Below are 22,381 nucleotides of genomic sequence, written 5' to 3' on the forward strand. Positions count from 1 at the left end.
TTGGTGGTTCACGCGTTTTCTCATGCTGACCAAGCAAATGAATGCGTTTGCAGAAATGTCCTGTTTTCCTACCAGTGATGCGAAGATTGAACTATTCTAAGCTTACACACATAAAACCAGGGAAGATCTACATGAATGAATGGACACCGGAACTTTGCCACTGGACTTATCCCGTTGCCGAGATCTCTTCCAGCCCAGCTTCGTGGCAGAGTCTGGAACACTTTATTTTGTGTTAAAAAAAAAGAAGAAAAAAAACATACAAAATTTTTACAACATATTTTCCCCGGAGAACTGGGTACTGTCGCGATTAACAAATTTTGTGGTGAGAGAAGACCTACAACATGAATTCGATCAAGTTGACGTAAATTTGCTTAAAAATATTCGTGTAATAATTCGTTTTATATCAGATGTTCTAACTTTTTTGAAACAAAGAAAAAATAATTAATTTGGCGGTTTAGGACCTAATCGATCTAATCTTTCACCTCCGATATGTTGAAGAATAGCCTTTTAGAAGATGAAAATGCAAATTAAAGCCATATTGTAAATTTAGGCTTTCTAAATTGAGCATTTAATTGGACTGCGCTCATAAATTTCTGGGATGTTCTAATGTTTTGAAATAAACGTGTATGTGTAGTGGAGGGCTGAATCTTTACGGAATATATCGGTGAAATCTCACTAGCTTTTTATAACAAATGTAAGCAATTCATTAATATACAAAGAAATATGAAAATTCTAAAATTGCCTCAGTTTTGATCAGGATTGAGATACCTTTGGATGCACAAACCTACAATAGATTTTACAATGATATTTTGAAGAAAGAACTTAATAAGGGTATTATAAAATATGCATGCTTCACCTTCACGGCTCATTTTGCCCCGTAGGTTTCCATTGAATTTTTTAGCGACATTAACTCTAAAATCAGACTAATTTTCTCTTACTGAGATACTGTCAAACTGAAAAGAGAAATATTTCCTCAAGGACGTTCTTCATATAACTGTAATTATCCATGATGCTCATAAAATCTGTAATCTGATGTATTAGTAACTTTGCTTAAGAGTTCGTATATATTTCCAAATGTCACGTATTTCCAATATTTGCCAGAAAACATTCTAAATATAGCGGAGAAAATTCCCATGAATGTGGCGAACTTTGAACCGTTGGAATAGCAAACGCCGATCGAAAGTACTACGATGTATGTACAGCATATAATTAGGTTAATATTTACCACTCGATATTCTGACTATGCCTTATATTAATTTTAAGAGGATGTTTCGAAAACATAAAACTAATTTCGGAGTGCTTCTTTCATCCATCACTATACTAATTGCCTTAATTTTCTCTTGCTAAGTTGGCCGCGAGAAAACATTTTCAGGCACGATTCTGTAAATACCATCAGGAAAAATACATTATTTACATTTTCAGCAATGAAAGTAACTCAAAATAAAGTTTCTCAGCTATAATAAATAATTATTTCTCTATCATTTCGTGTAAATGATACTAAATTTGTAATAAATATGACTTCATTTTGGCATTTGCGACAACTTTCTTCAGTAAACATTTTGTTGTATAATTTACAACATTCATTAATTTATCGCATTTCATTATTTAATAACTTATACGTTGTATACCAATTTTGGCTTTTCTTAATGAAATATGATTAAATAATTATTATTTACCCAGTATATGATAGATATTTTTTCCCTCAATTCATGAATTCATATTCTCTTGAGAGTCCTTTGTCATACCGGAATAATATTTATTCGCATACATTAATTAATAACATGCTGGTACGGAATTGGTATTTATGCGATAAAAATAATCATTTATATGATCACTTACGGAAAAAAATATTTACTCTAATATATACGTAAAAACCATATAGAAAAGAATTAAAAACATATTTCCAGTCTTTAGATAAACATTGACTTAATCAAACTTCCTAGTACTTAAAAAAAGTCTAACGTATCTGATTATATTGTTAGAAAAGAATACAATTATGTATTTTATTAGCAGAAAATGTAAAATAGTTTCAAGCTGTATTTTTTAATTGAAATTTAATGATTCAAATTGTATGTTAAATTTTTTTATTCCCATTTAATATCACGGACGAAGTATTTCATCTAAACGGCAGCAAAATAAATTCATTCTTGTTTTGTCTGTATTTAATTTCCTCTCTCTTCACCATCGCGAAACTTTATTTTGTAACCTTAAGATCGAAGTTGTTTTTCTCTCTTTCCCGCTCTTAATATACTCCTGTCAGTGATTTTTATCTTTTCCCCCCATATATAATGTATCTTTCTACTATATACATGCGAGAGCGAAAGAGAACATGTAGGGTGAGGATGAAAAGAGGAATTTGGTGCATACTCTCTTATATACTTATCTATTACACTGTTTTTATCCCCTTTTCGATTTATTTTTCTTCTTCCTTTTGCTTTCTTTTCCAATGTGTGGTTAGGTTAATACAGGGTTACCAGATTTATCGACGATTCCTCAAATAGAGGTTATCCAAATTTGTTCCCAAATGCTTCTACATGAGGGGGGATAATGATACTAACTTTCTTAAAATGTCATAATTTTTTGAGAGATTGTGCATAAAACAATAACGGAATTTACTTTTATACAGCCTTCGCTCGTTAAAACTCCCAGTTAATTAGATGTAGAGTTCAGAAAAGATATTTGCAGAAAATTCGATATTTTTAAATGCAATGTCTCACTTCGAATTTTTCAGCATTTATCGCCAACGATTAAGGGTATCCGAGAATGATGTCACTCTCCGCTAGCAATACAAAGGTTTTTAACAGCTGGGTGATGCGAAGATATATTTAGTAAAGAAAAAAAACTCAACTGCCTTTACGGGGAATCTAACCCACGTCCTTTCTATTTCCCGGTGGAGACCACTAGACTACAAAGGTATAGCGAATACCTCAATCTTTACTTCGAGCTCGTGTGCACTGAACGGGACCGTATTTGGACAGACCAAAGTTCACAATTGCTGAAACTGCCACCAGATGGCAACTTATCCGAGGATGATGTAATTTTCCGCTCCATAATGATTAAAGGTGTGGTTCACAAATTGCGAAAACTTGAATTTCATCCGAAATGTAAAAATACTGTAAGAAATGTTATCTTCATTGGGATTGAAGAAATAAAATACTTTCACCCCCTTTAATGAATTCAAGGATGAAGCCATTCCAGTCGAGTTGTTTCATTATGTAAACGTCTCCCCCCCCCAAAAAAAAAATTGCGTTTCTCACGTGACCAGGAACGAAGCCGCCACCGTTTCCGGGATTATGTGCATGTTCTGAATAGACATTTACACGTCATGCTTTTTTTTCATTTCGCTTCTTCATCCTCAAAAAGTTGATTAACTATTTTTTTATATAACATGAATGTCGCTCTCCACTTGTTAATACAAGATATACAGAAGACTGGATGTTGTGAAGATATTTACCGAGATGTAAATTTTTTAAGGACGAAATTTATATATGCTCTAGCGAAGGAAAATCTCTATCTCCTCTGTAGCTTAGTGGTCAGAGCACTCGTCCGGCAATCGAGGGACCCGGGTACGACTCCCGGTAGAGGCAGAGATGAGTTTTGTCCTTCCTTAAATAATTTACATCTCAAATAATAAATATCTTCACAACATCCAGTCTTCTGTATATCTTGTATTTTTTTATAATTCGAAATAGTTTTCCCCAAGAGATATGGAAGCATTAATCTTCTAGAATATAAAATATAAAATAATCTAAATGAAGTAACCAATAGTTGAGATTATTTAATTTGTGTGCTGTCCCTAAAATTTAGATTTTCAAGCGAGAACAAAGTTGCCAACACAGCAATAAGTCACCAAAGCGTAATAATTTCTTATCTTCGATGTTTAATTTTTCACAAATATTGCATTGAAAAATACAGAATTCTCTGTTAATGATTTTCTAGAGCAGTTTCTACATTTCACTAACTGTAAAAATTGTCAAACGGAGATTTTATAAGAAATGTAATATCTGACTTCCCGAAAAATTATGACATTTCAACAAACTGCGTGACATTAAAAAAAAATTCGACTTTAAGTATACTTCTAATGACAACGGCTATAAATATGGTTCCGTAGGCAAACAATTTGGATCACCTTATACTGTATAACTGAATTGATAAAGATCTCTCGGGTCTGTATAAATAATTATTCAATTAGATCCTATTCGATTATGAGGCTATTGTGAATATAAACACCAAATCTACCGATATGTTCCTCCAACATCAGGAGCTGCCTTTATCAGGAGATACTAAATTAATAAAAAAAATTCACTGGAACTACCACTTTATAGACTGATTTGGATTTTGTGAACTCGACTGGCTGTTATTGGCCATTTACCGCGCGTCAAAGCCACTGTTATTGGTGATATTATCAACAGCCGATTTATTTAATTGTTTTTTTCCTCGATTGCGATGTTGACTACGGGTACCGAGTCCCTTACCGACCTAGGAACGCGCCACCATCTTCGTTCTCTGTTCAACGTCAGAATTAAGGAGCCAATTGTTTAACTAGGATCTTGTCAAAATCCAATGTCCGACTCTAGTCGAGTCAATAATTAACATCGTTTGTTTGACGCGATTCTCACTCATTTTCATTTAATATCTCCAGATGATGCCAAATACTGGTGTTTTTATTCAAATTTCGATGTAACTAAATATTTATTTCAAAATTAATATATACATGGACATATTTCAATAATTATGTATGAATAATTAATTGCGTTGCATACATAAGGTGAGTAAGTCACTAGAATGCGTAAGTTGAACTCTATGAATTTCTATGAGAAATATATATTTATTTTCAAGATTCCATAGCTTGCACCACTCCACGTGCATTTTCAGTCCGAGTACTGAGAAAGATTACTCTAACATTTAAATATAGTACGTTCAACTACCTTACGTTTTTGTTATCAAAATTGTATAATAATATGAATCCATTCATTCATACTGAGTACAGATTGTATTATTTGTCACAATTGTAAACGTCTATTGCCATGGGCAATTTACTACCGATTGAGTTTTGTCGGAAGTATGAGTGTGTGTATATCTCATAGTCTGAGTGTGTTTTGTGTCTGATTTTTCAGTGCTGCAAATAATAATATTGATAAACATAAGAGCTATCGGTGGTAATCTATTTATGTATATATGTGCAGTTAGATACTATCATAGAATAAAAATTTCCCAACTGCATGTAAAAGGGATGTTATTCGGAAAAGAGGATTATTCGGATGTTATTGCTAAAATTGGTAAAAAATACTTGAGAATCCCACGAACACCAAAAAAAAAGTTATTAAAGATGCTTCGATTTACATTTGATGCAGTAGCTAAAAATTAACTCTCGAAGCTGTATAAGCAGTGACTGTATTACGTAAAGTTACTGTCATTAATAAATTAATATACGCGTTCATTGCAGCCGAACATGTGAGTGAAGCGTGAAAAGTTTATATCTTGAAGAGACTTTGTTAAACCCTTACTTTCCAAAGTATGAAAAAGAAAACAATGCCTTTTTAGTATTCTTTAATATTTCCCATAAGGGCACTTGGACATTTTGAGGTTTTTGCCTTTATACAGTACTTATTTGGATGTATAGTACTGGAGCTGAAACAAAACGTGAAGGATGATAACTCATTTTCTATTACTTTTTCTTTCATCAAAAAGAAAATATATATATATATATATATATATATATATATAAAAGTAAAAAAGAGCATTTAAGGGGTAAAAAAGAAGCAAGAGAATAACACCAACAGCCACAATCAATCAAAGATTTCATTTTATTTTTCAAGCTCCACATGAAAAGATCGAAAACCGTAGACGGCGGCTGGAATATAATGACATACAAGAATATTTCCTTTTTTTTCGTACGTTTCTCTCTGTATATGCGGCAAAAATCCAGAGCTGGAAACTTAAAACAAAAAATTGTGAAAGTTACAAACAGTTTTTTTTTTCTTTACTGACAGTTTGCACTCACTATTTTTTATTTATTTCTCTCGTTGTTTTCAATGTTGCCATTTGATTAATTGCCGCAACATCATCTCGAAAAGAATTGACGTCACAAAAAAAGGGACGAACAACCCGAAGACAATGAGAAACTGTTATTAATGGAAAAGTTTCAAAGCCATCATTCAACATACGCATTGCATATATAATATTGATTGAGCTCTGCAAGAACCGAAATAGATACAAAACTTCCATTCTAAATGTCTAGACTCGATGATTTTTTTCTGAAAAGTGCTCGACAGAAAATATAGAAAACAATTCGTGAGTATGTATATTCGTATTCATAGATATCCTTGAAAATAACTCAATTCTATACATACATTCGCTCTCTCCAGAAACTTTTAAATTTGGAAATAAACAGTGGAATTAAGTCATATTTTGGATGTGTCATACATGCTTATTTTTTACAAAAAAGTTAGATGTACCGTATTTTAACGTGTATAAGGAACCCAACTTTTTGCCAAAATTTAGGTTTCAAAAGTAGGAGGGGTTTCTTATAGATACATCTTTTTAACTTTAAAAAAATAATAATAAGCTCGAAAAATAAAGTAGTTCCTTAATGTGCAACTTTTCACTTTTTTGCTTTATCCGCCGGTCGGATCTCACTTGTTTTATTATCTAAGTTTTGCCTATTAAAGCACATGTTGCAAAACATTTTGGGAAAATAACATCCATAACGTAACACGGTTAGAGTATAAACATTCAAACGACATTTCTAAAAAAAGTTTTTGAAATTTTCACATTCCTGTATAAAGAAATGGTATTTTTCCGGCCTGAAATATACTGAGAAATTGAATTTTTCTGGATGTTATGCCGAAACTGGTGTTTGGAAAGAAAAATTATTTGTTTCCTCCGGGAATCGAACCCGGGTCCCCTTGCATACCGGACAAGCGCGATAGCCGACACACCAGAGAGCATATTGCTGTTGGTAAGGGAGGCTGCTATGGCTCCACTCAGCGCTTCACGCTTCTAATGCGTGTTATGAGGAATTGAAAAGTGCGTGTCTCTGGTGTATTGGTTAGCGCACTTGCCCGGTATGCAGGGGGAGCCCAATCACTTTTCATTCCAAATATCAATTTCGGCATAACATCCAGAAAAATTCAATTTCTCAGTATTTCATATTCCTGTTTCTGGCATAAGGGGGGAGGGGACGATATACCTTTCAAAAATTTGTGTTGCCTTCTGTAAAATTATTTAGTTTTGCACATGGAGAACATCTGAAATGAATTGCAGTACCGTCCACATTAAATGATAGACACTTGATTTTCCCATAACAACAGTTATTTGTGCATTTACATGAAAAATCATTGATTGATATTGAAGTCAAGAGTTTAGTAATTTTGTGTCATTAAAAACAATGAGCTTAAATGTTTATAATTCCATTGGGCATTTCACAAAAACAACAACAACAACACACACACAGCAAATAAACTCGGAATAAATTGTATAAATTGTTCATGTGTGGAAAGAAATTGTAGTAAAATTGTAGTAGTAGTCGTTTAAACATTTGATCAGCCCAAATGTGATTTTAAAATTTGTTGGTGAAGCTTACGCGAAAATAAATGAATTTGAGTAATATTTCCAATTCTAATAACTATTTTTCAGTTTTGAGTTAAATTAGATGAAAGAAATAATAAATAAAATGGAGAAATAAATAAAGAGAAAATAAACATTCTGGTTTTGCCACAACTTTTATAGTCAACTTCGGTAATCTCTTGTCATGACTTCATTTTTAATGAACTCCGAGAAAACATTTAATCGATAAAACTTTTTAATACAATAAATAAAAAAATCCACTTCATTTTCAAAAAAATAAATGAAATTAATTTTAACCCTTCAACTGTTCTTTTTTCTGCCGTATTGTGTCCAAAATAAGCACATTTTTGAAAACAAAAAATGTATTCAAATAGAAATACAAGGCCACAACAGGCACAATGCCCAACGAGGTGGCTGAGAAAAAGATGCCAATAATAAATATTGATGTCATATATTTAAAAAATGCAGCAACCCCCAACTAAAAATGCAATTATAAAAACTAAAAGCTATATATATATATGATAAAATATTATATAATGCCCAGAAAAAATATTTATGGTTGTCTTATATTCTAAGTATGAATAGCTTCTCGATTTACCCCAACATGTTTATCGTATTTGTTTTTAGACGTGTCAATTGTGTTAGAATTTACTGCCTTCGGGGGTAAGCTATTCAATTCATTAACAACCCTATTAGAGGAAAAATTCCCTGCTACACCATAACCTAGAACTGTCGTTTACCAATCGATACTGGTGTCCCCTTGACAAAGCAGTCGATTGACGGCGCATTAATAATTCATGGTCCATCTTGTCCATCACGTTGAAAAATGCAAACACTTCGATCATATCCCCCGACACCTGCGTCCTTCCAATGAAAACATCTTTGAAAATTCAAGTATCTTTTCATACCTCAAGCACCGTGTGCCCACAAGGACACGCGTAGATCTTCTCTGCACCCTTTCAACGAAGTCTATGTGACTCTGTAGATATGGTCTCCAAAACTTTGAGGCATACTCCAGTCTATAAGCCTCAGAAAAGAAGAATGACTTTAGGAGAACGAGAAGAGACCTTTTTGAAAATTAACCGCACATTCTATTTGATTTTTTTTTACCACCGCTGAACAATATTCACAAAACCTAATCCACTCGTCAATGAGAATTACCGAATCGGTGACCCTAGTTGCATCCTGGATAGTGAGACCATTCAACACTTAAGAGAAGCAAAAACGATTATATAAATTCAAATCAGCAGTCAAAACTGTTACAAGTGTTGGGTTTATTAATTTACGGCAATTTTTAATTACAGCGAAAAAAAAAATGAAATTGTTACTTATAGTTTAGCTTTTTTCCGAAGAACTGTATTGGAAAGTATGAGTATCAGAATTATATTCACGTATGAGCCGTTCACTGTTACTTATTCTTGAAAAAATTGTAAAAAAATAGTATTCGCAACGCGTGATGCCCTTAACAAGTGCAAACAAAATTCACTCTTTTTTTTCCGCATGTGCGAAAAGCAGTATAACCCGAACTCTTGAAACCGGTGTACAATTGTTTTGCAATCCAATCTTTACTGGACCTGGCAAATCAGTAAATTAGCGGAAGAAAGGAAAAAAAATTGCCGAAGCGGTGTAAGGGCAATCAAAGCTTTTTTGGTTTTTTTTTAACGGTATTCAGCTAAAACTGTTGAGTGGTTAATAGTCTTATTTGTATTTTACAACTTAAAATTCCAATAAACATAATTCATTCTTCAGAGAATGCTTTCACCGCTTTCAAATCTCTTCTTCGGTAGGTGAAATTGTTGAAGCGATGCGCATAATAGCATGGTCCTTTCATTTCTCTTTAATACATTGATTAAAATTGCAAACTTTCATTTTTTGTAACATTTATTGTTTATTTTCAGTGTCATTTTGACAGATTTGTTCTTATATTACTAGTGTGTGTGATGAAACAGTTATTCCATCAGTTTTAAAGAGAGAGACTGACTTGACCTAACTTATATTTAGGGCAATACCAACTTCATTAATATCTGCAAGAGTAAACTACATATCTATATATTTTTTAATATGTTAAAGAATAATAAATTACATTATACAGCATGTCTATGTTGCAATTACATTCATTCAGCGAGTGATCTCTCTCTGACAATCGAATGTTTGGTTAGTGAGCCTAAACTTCTACTGTGCTTGTCTACGTCGTAATTTTGATTAGCGCATAGGTGTGTTTGTTGAGCCGTTTATAATAAGTTCTAAACTCATTTAAAAATGCGTTTCTTCAGACAACAATCAGGTCTAAAGCATTCAAAACTCACATGTAATGAAATAAACAAAATAACCTGCTGAGTTGTTTGTTTCCGAACTTGGAAACTTAGATGTGGTAGCACATCTTAAACACTTCCTCAAACATTCCCCAAAAAAACTTCACGTCAGGTACACAACACAAGCACGACGTGTTCCAATATGTACCAATTCGTTAGAAGTTACTCAGAGGAATATTTATATACAAAAACAAATAAAACGCCACAAAATGCCTGTGGTGGCGAGGTAGCTGAGAAAAAGATTCCCATAACAAATATGGATGTCATATAATTCAAAAAAGAGATATGAACATTTCATTCATTTGAGGGTATATGCACGTGAGGTTCTCAGTTGAATAAGTACTACTTCCGAACTCAGATAACGCAAAAGCTAATGCCGTACTAGTATGATTATAGGTTGCAAGAAAACATGAAATCCATTAAATGACTTAACTCTCCATATACAACTAAAGACGTTTTCTCAATTTTAAAGGTTTAGGCTACCTTAGAATATTCCTGTGCTACGGGAAAAGAAAAACCTGAATGGTTACACAATAAACTGAAATAATTTATAACGGTGTCTCACATATAATAAAATATACGCATATACAATATATCGGCTTCTACGAAACATTTATTTCCAAAAGATCAAAGAAAGTAACGACCTCCTCAAACTGGCGAAATATGCTAATTCCTACCCAGCCTTGAAGCCATATGTCACCTCTACAGACGTGCAGATCGTAACGTAAATATACCGATCTAAAGCCTTTATGGTGGGAAAAAAAGTAGCAAACGATACATTTACTATACTTTTTATCACCAAAAAAAAAAAAAAAAAAAAAAAATCTAGAAACGTCTTTTTTTAAAAAAAATAGGTGATGGTAGTGTACCTCACTTATGGTTCTTTTGCTTTGAAAACTCGATAGTGTTTATGGTAAAAGAAAAATATAACGTAGAGAGAAAATACCTCGATATGAGAGAAAAAAAATCAACATCTGGCTGTGGAAAAGAAGGAAACAAAAATATAGTTTCCTCTCACGACTTATCAGAAAGACGCAGGAAAAACTAATCAAAATTTACCAGAAGAGTATCGGCCCCGAACACGTGGGCAAAGATGGAAAAAAAAACAACATATACAAGAAAATGAAGCGAATGTAAGACTTGCGAGAGAAGAAAAAAACAAACCCGAATATCTATCGTAATAAGGTTCCTTTTTACCAGGTCAAATAGACCGGAAAGTGTGTATGGAATCCCACCGCAGCTCTTCTTCCTTCTCATACTTTACCACATGTGTTCCGGGTAATATCTTCGACATCTGAGAATATATTCTTGTACGACGCCAAAGGAAGTGTTCGTCGCATAACGGAACATCTCAAAAAGAACTATTTCATCGACATTTATGTCCCCAAAACGGCTATTCGTGTTTCCCCCACCTCCTTCATTGTACAACCTGAAATTGCAAGGACTGCCGTGAGAATCATATTCTGATTTTTATTCGAAGAATTATTTCGGTATAAGAAATTCACATTATTTGCATGATTCACAGATCATATATTCTAACTCAAAATGAATGGCAGTGAAACCTCGATATAAAGATATGTACTCTGTGGAAAAAAAAAATCATTGTAGAGGGGTTACCGTTATATCGAGAGACAGCATTATAATCTCGCGCAACCCAATTTACGCTGTTATTATTTTGTTGATATATCTTCCGAATATTGAGGTTGTTAGCACCACTATAATATGTATTTATTAGTGTTGTTCATTAAAAAAAATTCTAATTGATTAGGTGATGAATAAAATTCAGTTACTTGTTCTGCCTTGCAAAGGAGTTTCCCGCAAAACAAAAGTTTCATTAACACTTTCGGAGAATATAGAGTGCGAAATGCAAAAATCTGTTTTTTATTCATACCGGATAAATATTTCAAGCAGGGGTCATTTTTGCTCGCCTTATAAAAGGCTTAAATAATTATTTTAGTATAAATGAGGCCTTCGAATATATTTTAAAAAAAAAATCTAAATACTTACATCTACAGGCAGTGTGCTCTTCTGACTGCCCTCGTTTGAGGACGGTGGGCGTGAAAGCGAAGTAAATTGAAGAAAAACGCTAGAATCAAAGAGTCAACTGGTATCTACTTATTTTTTTTTTTTGGAAAAACATTAGATTTACTTGAGCTAAAAGGAATTTTTCCACCAGAATAAATTGCGAGACAAACATCTAAAAATAACAATAATTTCGTTCTGATTTATTATTTTTCACGAGATCATTATGTGTTATATCAGGGTTTTGGTGCGTGAAATAAATAAGTTTTTCAATTTACTACCCCGAAAAATTAGACTTTTTTTTTTCAAATTGATTCATCACCGTTGGCGTAAACATTGTAGCAATATGTATCTTTCTCATACAATTTGTACGCAAATTTAATAATAATATAATTTTATAAGTTTTCACCCCATGATTACACCATGTTTACCCCATGATTACACCATGTTTACCCCATGATTACACCATGTTTACCCCATGTTTTCACCCCATAAATTGCTTTATCGTTTTGACCGAAATATGCGATATAATTCCAGTAACAGAAAATCCTGTAAGTGCTAATTCGGGCTTCACGTCGTGGAGGTATGAACCTAATTTGAAAAAAAAGCTCAAAAGGCATTCATAAATTACACTGTACCAGTTTTTAGAATGAAAATACATTCATTTCATTTCATTCCGTGCACCGCCCAGGCTCCTTACCAAACTTTTCTCCTATTTTCGAATAAATGTCTCAGCAAATATTGAATTTAAAATCATAGGATTTTTTTGTTTAATGTCAGAAGAGACAATTTAATTTTTCCAATCCTTTAAATTTTCCTAAAAAATCAGTCAACATGTTACAATTATTTCCATCTCACCCCCAACAAATTATTTGCCACACCGACAGGGGTTTGCACAGCCCCCAGTAAAGAACACAGCTTTAGTTTTATCGAAAGAATTAATGAGAAATTTGAAATTGAATTACAAGTTTCAGGTCACGGTATATTCCATCATATCTTTTTCCGAGTCATCATTAGTAACCAATTGTCTTGCTAGCTAGCATGAGATATGACAAACCTGAAAAATACAAGAATGCTATCAACTTCTTGCATCTTTCTGTCATTTCAAAATTTGAGACAATTTCTTTCTCACTTTTGCTGAATATTTGACAATTTTTCTTATAATCAGGTCAAGTGTTTCTTCGGTAGAAAGCTCTGCAAGTGTTTCACAACTGAATACATTAATCTTTTATATATTTAAAAACGGATCAGGAATTCTGTCGTCGAATACAGCATGTGCTCTCTGTATAATATTCTCACAAATCTTGCTGGTTTTTCTTTCTTTGCACCATTACATAGGTAGATGCAGCTTTTCACAATTTTCAAATTCGTTGCAGCAATGGAAAATGGACTTCGCATAAGGGATGGGAATTTCAACTGTACCTGAAATGTCACTAACACATTGAACATTAAAGAACCGGACATACCCCACTTCACATCTCTCAGAGAGACATAAAAGTATTCCCGAAGGATGGATGGATGTGTCCGAAAATGCCACTACCACACATTTACTACATCATTTGCTCTCATTATCGAGATATATCTTATCTAAATCCATCATCGACGTCAGTAGAAATAGCAATAATGCCTGCTATTCATATTAAAAAACACATTCAAGCGCTTTTTAGAGAGTTAGAAATTAGATTATAGATGTACGAAAAACACTCATGTTTCACCATCACTGATTATAGAAAATGTTTAAAAACAAAACATTTGAATATATATTTTAACCATAAAGAAGGTACACCACTATTGCTCTAAATGTGAAAATCTTGGCTTAAACACCCGGCTTACTCAATTGACGAGATATTTGAAATAGAAGATGACGTGAAAACACGTAAAATAAATTTGTGATTTTTATTAACATTGTGAACCGCCCCCTCCCGTACTCTGAATAGTCAATTAAAAAATTTCTTGCATGGGCATTATGTTGATGATACGAGATAGAGAACAAAAGCATCCACGCGACACAAAAATACGTCAAATTAAAGAGCTCATTCCTAAAACCAGAAATGATTACTTGAGGAGTATTTTTTAATGCAGATCCCTATACAGGATTATTTTCTACAAGCGCTCAATATTGAAAGATTTAGCTGCAAGGTTGAGCTATTTTACAAAGCCACATTCTCACTGTCCTCAAATGAGGACGCTGGGTGTTGACGGATTGTGGGCGGGGGGGGGGGGGGAGTTGCATAACAGTTACTACTAACAGTTACAGTTAAAGGCCGCTGTGGTGGTCGAGTGGTCATAGTGACGGACTCGCGGGTTCGAGCCCCACCGTCACCACTGTGGCGGTCGGCTGAAGTTGGTTTTTTGTGGTTCCCAAATTCAAGACGCAAATGCGAGCCGATCTCCCCGTTAAAAAATCTTGCCACAGAGAGCAACAGTCCTAGAAACAGTAAAAATATTCAGTCATTATACTTCACCCACTTCACTTCTGAGATATAGATGGCAGCGCTGAAAATCACACACAACACTAGATACGCACTCAGACTGTTAGGTACACATACTTACACTTCCGGCACAACTCACTAGGTAGTAAATTGCCCATGGCGATAGACCTGAGTTGTGCCAACACCTTCTAAAGCACAAGGCCTCTGCAGAGCTGTCAAGTAGCTTCGTGACGTCACGACTAGTGGACAGCTGGACAGGAATTCTCGTGTCGTTGTCTCCCTCTTCGTAGCTTGAAATCCGTTGGAAGCGCCATTTTTGTGTGTGCTCTGGAGCTTTCGCCTTCTTTTTTAAATTTATTCGTTAGTAATATTAATGTATTTCACGTAAGAAAAAGCAATGCCTCATCATTGTGTAGCCCCTAATTGTCGGGGAAATTATGATAAAGACAATAAGGTTTCAACTTTTAGTTTCCCAGACGATCCAGAATCACGGCTGAAATGGATAAAAGCATTAAGAAGGGAAGATGACTTCACTCCTTCTTCAAGTTCTAGGGTGAGTATTTCAAAATATTTTATGCATTTATTGGATTGAGCAAACGCACGCACACACACACACACCTCTTCTTCCTCTTATAAATCACCAGAACGTTCAATATTAATGTGCTGATGAAAAAAAAAAAGATTCCTTGAGGGGTTACATTCTTTTTAACATAGAGAAAAGTTAAAATGTCATTAAAAATACTTGTATAAAATACTATATATTATTTACCATTGATTTATTGGAATGTTTTTCAAATATTCTTGATTAAATATGCTATCCTATGCTGGTATAAAATTTTACATTTCTCTAATACTTATTTTTTTTTAAAAATTCATTAAAAACAGTTTGATAAAATGACGCCCATGATAAAATGACATGACATTAATTTTTTTTACGCCAACAGACATGACTAACCATACAAAATTGATAAATTAAAAAGAATAAAACAGTTCATTTCATAAAATGAACTAAAAGATTTCAGATCAATTTATGAATATTTAATTTATAAAAAAAATTATTGTTTTGAAAATTTAAATTTTAAATAATGATGACTCAATGCGATTTCAATCTTTAAGTTCATTTTATGAAATGAATCATTTTTGTGATTTTAATATTGTATTGTTACATTGATGTCATGTCACTCATGTGTGCAAGCTATTTTTAATGCATTTTTTTGAAAATTTTTAAGAAATCAAGTATTAGAGATATGTATAAATTTTTTTATACAAGCGTAGGATAGAATATTTAATCAAAAATACAAGAAAAAAATGTCTAATAAATCAATGGCTAAATAGTATTTTTAATTATATTATAAATTTTCCCTGTGTTAGCAAGTATGTGATCCCCTTAATATGGGGAAGTTGAGAGTAAGGCTTGTATTCTCAATATTGAATATATTACATTTTTTTACACCAGCAGACATGACTAAAAAATATAGAAGGACTTGGGGGGGGGGACATTGAATAGAAAAAAAAAGATGGGGTTAGAATTTTTACTTTTCAGCATTTACATTGATTTGAAGAAAAAAAAAGTGTCCAAAGCAATCATATAGAACAGGAAATGATTTTCTTTATATGTTTAAATATCTTTGTTGAAATAGTGTTATTAATATAAAAAATCTGTTTATATATTACTTTATTACAGGTATGTGAGCTACATTTCACTTCGAATGATCTCATCAGAGAGTCGTCTTGTTATGATGAAAGGACGGGAGTTTTACTAACAGCACCTTTGAAACGCCCCAGCTTGAGAAAAGGTGCATTTCCCACTGTATTTCCTAACTGCCCGAAGTATCTGACAGGTGCTGGTAATCGCAGAGAAAGTCCAGAGTCAAAAAGAGCTAGGGCTGAAATGAATCATTTACAGTGAGCGATAGAAGCAAGCACTGTTGCACAATCTCTGTTTAATGAAAGAAATTGCTGCAAAGACTTCAATGAACTGAAGAACAAACTTTCACTCATTGAACTGAATGAGCAGTGGACGATGTTGTGTAAAGAAAAATCAGTCATCTTTATGATGGTAGAGTGTGCACCAGCTCCCAAAATAATTCGATCATTAGTTATTGACAATTTAATGAATATGGTTCATTATTTTGGAGATGCACCTGTCAATTCAGTAGGTGAGTTTAAATTTCCCATCAAAGTTGATGATATTATAATTATTAATAATATTTTGAAATGTATAGGCACATCACTTATAAATCCTGCTCCATCTGATGTATATAATGAATTGATGGCTATTTTGTCAAAATTTCAAAATGATTTACTCGGTGATATTGTCAAAAAAAAAATGAAGAACACCTGTTGAAATGCAAAGAAACATCAAAACGAAAAATAAACAAAAGAGCAGGTGACACAATATGTAAACTTCCGAAAAATGAAACAGAAACCAATGAAACAATTCAAGAACAATTGTTAGAGAGAGCTACAATCAAAAACAGAAAACTGCAAACTGTTACGAAATGAAGCTTTTTTTTAATTACTATTATGCTATGTCATTTTTATACTTTGTTGGTTCCAGTTTGGTTTTACCTTTTTTGCATAATCTTGATATCTCTTGTTAATATGTGTTATGACTTTTCAAACCATTGGTTTTTATATGTGAGTCATGCCTTGATTTTTCTATCCATTCTGTAATTTTGACTGCTCAGAATTAGTTTTTATTTCCCTAAATTTTTTGGAATCACTTAAATTATTGTGTGTGTATTATATTATTATCAGTTTAAATTATTATTTCTCTATTTCAGTGAAATTTTTTGTCTTAATACGAATAATTATGTGTCTTAATGAGAAAATATTTTTAAATGGCAAAAATATCGTAACATTTTTGTTTCCATAATTTCCACTTATGAGTTTGAATTGTGATGCAACCAATAAAAGTAATGCTTGAAATGTAATGTTTTTCTTATTGAGTTCTTGATTTGCTTCATATTAAAATGCATATTTCTTTTATGTTATTCTTTTTTATATTATGTTTTCTTCTTTAGCTTACCAATGAATTTTTCAGCTTCAACTGCATACTTTAACTAACGCATTAATACTTAACTTTAAATTTCCCCCCTCCATGCGCTGCCATTCGAAAAATTGATTTAAACAATTTTTAATACACCATTACACATCATGTGTGGATAACGACCGTGGTAGGACAAAGATAATCAAGTTATCAAATTTTTTTCTTCCGTTCATATAATAACGTATCTGAACTGAATCGAAATGGAAAATGAAGTTGAATCTCGATTTAACGAATTATCCAAAATCGAAATTTTTTTCTGTTGTAACAAGAAAAATCGTTTTTTAAAAATCGGGCGCAGATTAACACAAATTTATATGCAGAAAATTCTAAAGAAAACATTGAATCGATTAATTTGTTAAATCAGAGTTCGTTATATCGAGGTTCGACTGTATGATAATCCTGCAGTTGAGAAAACTGTCTTCCCCAAGATTTAAGAAAAATCAGTATCAATATATCTATAATGCAAGTTATAAGGAAATAGGAAGAAAAAAATAGCAGCAAACACGGCTGTCGACTATCGCTGACGTCACGAATCAGTGGGGAGGCCTTCTAGCTATAGATGGCGTTGGTTGTGCTCGGCTTGAAAAAAAAATGTTACAGTTAAAGGCTAAACACATCATTCTTACGATATATATCACGCTTTAAATATCACCAAAATCTCGGAATTCCTACAGAATATAAAATAGAAGTGTTGTAAGCATATACGACATTTTTTATTCTCATACTAAACATTGTATACGTAAACGTTTGCTTTTCTCTATTATTCCGTTTCCCAGATGTGCTATAAAATATGCACACTCACAAACATACTTTTGGTACATTTATTTCCTTATTCCCATATCGAGGATTCACAGCTTGTCACTTGAATCCATATACAACCTGTTGGAAGTTCCACAGATGAAAACTTGAAAAATGGCCCACTCCTATCAAAAAATATGTTTATCTCCACATGTATTTTTCTATAAAAATGAAGCACACCAGTTTGTAATTCTTTAAGAAGAGAACAACTATTTTTTATTGGAACAAATACGAAATATCGCTTTTTAAAACAGAGCAATGGTGTAGAATGTAGCTGCTTTTTAATTTTAGCTTTACAGGATGTACAAAATAGACAATGCAGGATAAAATACGTATTAATATTTCAGTTTCATTATTTTATAAATTCCTGATATAAATGAAAACTCAGTGCTACCCTCTCCGCAAATACACTTATATTCTTTTATAAAGCGAGTCGTGATGGACAGATTTTTTTTCCTTGTTTAGTGGCAAATCAAGATGCTCTTCGTCGTCGGGCAAGTGAATGATCACATCTGTAAGTTTGGCAGAGGTTGCATTATTTGAATGGATTAAATTTATTCTTTTCTGCATAATACCGTGAAGTGAGCATTTATGATTGTTTATATGGGTAAAAGATATGCTGAGCCATGTTCATAGATCGGCGTAAGACCAACAAAGAATAAACTACTACTACTAAACCCAGACATGCACCTCGTCCATATTCCCCTGCGGAACCTCTAACGAATTGGTACATGCGGGAATATGCGTGTACGTGTAGTGAAACCTGATGTGAAGTTTGTTTCTGTGTAATGCTTGTTATGCGTAGTGCTGCCATATTCACCAGTTTTTCTAACTATGAGTGAAGTGTAATGATTGAATAATTAATCGTTGTAGGCCTGTTGCTCTCTGTGGCGAGACTTTTTGATGGAACCACAGGAAACCAACTTCAGCCGACCACCACTGCGGTGACGGTGGGGTTCGAACCCGGATCCTCGCGACGCGAGTCCGTCATCATGATCACTCAACCACCGCAGCGGCAGCAAAGAATAAACTGGTTCGCAGAGAGGAGGAACTTGATGCTATCATTATGTCTATTCTAAATAATCTTACTCTATCGGCAGTGTTGGCACAGCAATGGTGAACGGTAACATATTCGCCCATGATACCAGCCACAGTGCGCCATCTTTATCCCACTTTAAATTACGAGTGTGTTTATTACATATGGCAGTTTAATTAGGCTGCTCAATAATGCACCACTAGGATTGCAATGGTGCACTGCTGACAGTGGCAAGATATCGTCTTCTCTTATGATCTACAGATTTAGCAAGGTGAAAATCCGTACTACGGAATAAGAAGATGATGCCGTGGAGGCTGTCTGTACCAAATGCACAACCATCTATCAACAAGGAGCGTTCTCGTATCCTCACTTGTGCTAATTGAATTTAACAGCGGAACATTTCCAACGGATAAAAGTCCAAGTCATCATAAGAATCGCTAAAACTCATTTCTCGACCAATTGGAATTCCATGCTTGCAACGTCTTTGCAAAACAAGCTCAAGCGGGACAATGATGCTGCCCATACTACTGTAAATACTCAATTGTACATGCACCTCGTAACAATTTCTAACGAATTTTTTACATGCTGGAACGGAGATTCCAAGTGTATGTGTGTCTTAACATATGTACATCTCAGAGTTATATGTGTTTTATTTATTTTATATATTTATATATTTTTATTTAGGGATCATTCATGTATTACGTCAGCATCGATGAGAGGAGAAGAGTTTCGGGTTTGCTGACTTGATGACGGTGGGGGGATAGAGGGGTTCAATGATGTTCACGCCATCAACCACAATTCATAAAAATATGAAATATTCTTAATGACATCTTACTCGGCGTGCCAAAAACGAGAAAAACCTTTCCCTAGTTTGTCGACACCTGAAACAACATTCTTCCTATCGGTAAATCCTTCTAGAGACAATTTAGTTATCTTTAAAAGTTCCGCGTATCCTTCAAGTGATCTGTAAATGATATCATGAAAATGATATCATTTGATTTCATTTTTCCTTCAAATGATACCTGGAAATGATCACGGAAAGATCATTTCATAATGATAACTTAAGCGGAATATGTAAACGTACACTTAGTTCATTTTTACAAGATTAGGTTTAAGGTGGTGTCCATTTCAGTAACCCCGAGGACGGCATTTGGTCCTCGGGTCATGGGTTTATCATATATGGCTCAGAAGGCAGGTCGCAACGAGTTTATTAAAAAAGAACTTTTGAGCTCTTCGCCTTGAAATAGCGTTGAAATTAACACAGAAATCGATTACAATAACATATATATAAAGGTACTTCCTTCCGACATTTTTTTTTTAAATTGCATTTTTGATCGTCGGGGGTGGGGGTGGCAACGACGGCACGAGCTTCTGTATACGCTATCCCGTATCTATTCTCTATCCTCCTCACGCGTACGTCTCGCATTATCATGCGTCATGATATGGCTGGTTCTATGAGCACTCCTCCACTTCACAACTCTCTGTGCCCCCCCCCCCCCAGCATCCTGTCAGGATTTCCCCTTACATTTGATTTTTATCCGTGGTCCACTTAAAATAGCCCAGTACCACAAGGGGGCAATATGGGCGTTGAGAAACACTGACTTAGAGCAAGTCAGAGGTGAGCAGACAGAGTATATTCTCTGAACAAAAGTATAAAATACGTACGGTTTGTATCATTTGTAGTGTGTTACATTATTCACATATTCTCAAAAGAATAAAATCAGAAAATGTTGCTAGATTTTCTCAACTCTTTTTCATTTTATTAATAGTAGTGTTTTTTTGTTATATGTTTTTCCCATCAACATTCATTCTCTTGTATTCAGGTTTTGCAAAAGTTATTTTGATAAATAATGTGATGGGTATTATCTTTTCTCTCTCCCAAAAATCCAGAAGAAATAGCAAAAACGTGTACACATGGGGATTCGTAAAAAAAATCACTGGGAATCGAGAATCCTTCAATTCATTCGATTGTTTGTATCAATGTACTTGTGGTGTCTGTCTGTGAAAATCCGTCGCATCCAAGAAACCAAAAACTCCCTTTTAGAGTCTGGATCTATTCATTAAAAGCAAACACAATTTCTCCGAGTCACAAAATAAATCTTTGTCGCCATCGTGGATGGAAGTATCACACAAGCAGTGGAATTTGAATTTCAAATTCTGGGCTTTTCAATTATCTCGAATTCCTCCTAAAGGGAATTCAAAAGGAAAGGATTGCCGTGTGACATCGTATTCCCCTTTGAGACACAACTAGTTTTCCGAACCACTTAAACTGCAAATTCACTAACATTCGGTACATTTTTAGTGAGATAGAGGTTGCGGGCATGATTAGAGCGTTTATCCGCCTGCCAACGCTTTATTTCTCCGAAGGGAGGCTGGCTGGTTTCTGTTCGTATTTTGACTTGATAAAGAAGCATAGAGAGGTTTTATATTTTTCGAATGTTCTAATTGTGGGAATATAACTGATCGACGTTACCACTTTTACGGGATTTGTTTGTCGCTGGTAATAAATTCACCAACCGTGTTGCTCTCGTATGAATATTCATGTTCGAGGATTCAAACCGAAGCATGCTGATTACATCGCACGGGGGTTCTGTTTTACTGTATGGAAAGTTATAATTTTTACGGAACTGGTTTGCAAACTGAAGTAAACTAAGCTAACCAATTTTCTAATCAGATTTGTGGGAATTAGCAAGTCGTTGTCTTTTCCCCCCTTTTGAGTTGATGGTGAAATTTCTTGAGATTGAGAATGTGCTAATGGGAAATCTTCATGATGAGGTAAGTATATGACTTGGTAATCTCTGGTTTTCACTTCACATAAGTATGATGAAAATAACTACTTAAAGCCTGCAAACGGTCGAAACGTGAAATTATGCTTCGCAAATTATGCAATCAACTGCTGCATATTTGGAACGTTTGCACACGTAATGCACAGTCAACCAAATAATAGGGAATTCACTTTTAATGGGTAAACAAAAACAATTTTCACCAGCGTGATAAAATATTATTCTCTTCCGCGATAATTTAGGAAACAAAGTACATCGATGGTAAAATATTTGTGAATATTATTTGCTATAATTAATTTTGTCATAAATCGATGGAAATAGAAAATGATGACTTTTATGTCATGATTTGATACGTCATCGATAAACCTCTCTTTAAT

General features: G+C 33.9%; 1 protein-coding gene across 1 annotated transcript; it reads left to right on the forward strand.

The window, feature by feature from the left end:
• The first annotated feature begins 14,527 nt into the window (after window positions 1–14,527).
• LOC149075844 (THAP domain-containing protein 2-like) lies at window positions 14,528–16,515 on the forward strand. Its single transcript, XM_089245464.1, has 2 exons — window positions 14,528–14,888; window positions 16,020–16,515. Exons 1-2 carry the CDS (start codon window positions 14,733–14,735, stop codon window positions 16,242–16,244), a joined length of 381 nt encoding a protein of 126 aa, XP_089101590.1. The 5' UTR covers window positions 14,528–14,732; the 3' UTR covers window positions 16,245–16,515.
• Window positions 16,516–22,381: the final 5,866 nt, after the last annotated feature.

The sequence above is a fragment of the Pholcus phalangioides genome, unplaced genomic scaffold (genome assembly GCF_987345545.1).
Source record: "Pholcus phalangioides strain wild (caught in Gottingen) unplaced genomic scaffold, Ppha-v1.0 ptg000015l_1, whole genome shotgun sequence".
Taxonomy (NCBI): Eukaryota; Metazoa; Arthropoda; class Arachnida; order Araneae; family Pholcidae; genus Pholcus; species Pholcus phalangioides.

Coding starts and splice junctions, on each gene's coding strand:
- LOC149075844 (XM_089245464.1), top strand. CDS start 14,733: ATGCCTCATCATTGTGTAGCCCCTAATTGTCGGGGAAATTATGATAAA. Junction 14,889..16,019: donor CTCCTTCTTCAAGTTCTAGG/GTGAGTATTTCA, acceptor ACTTTATTACAG/GTATGTGAGCTACATTTCAC.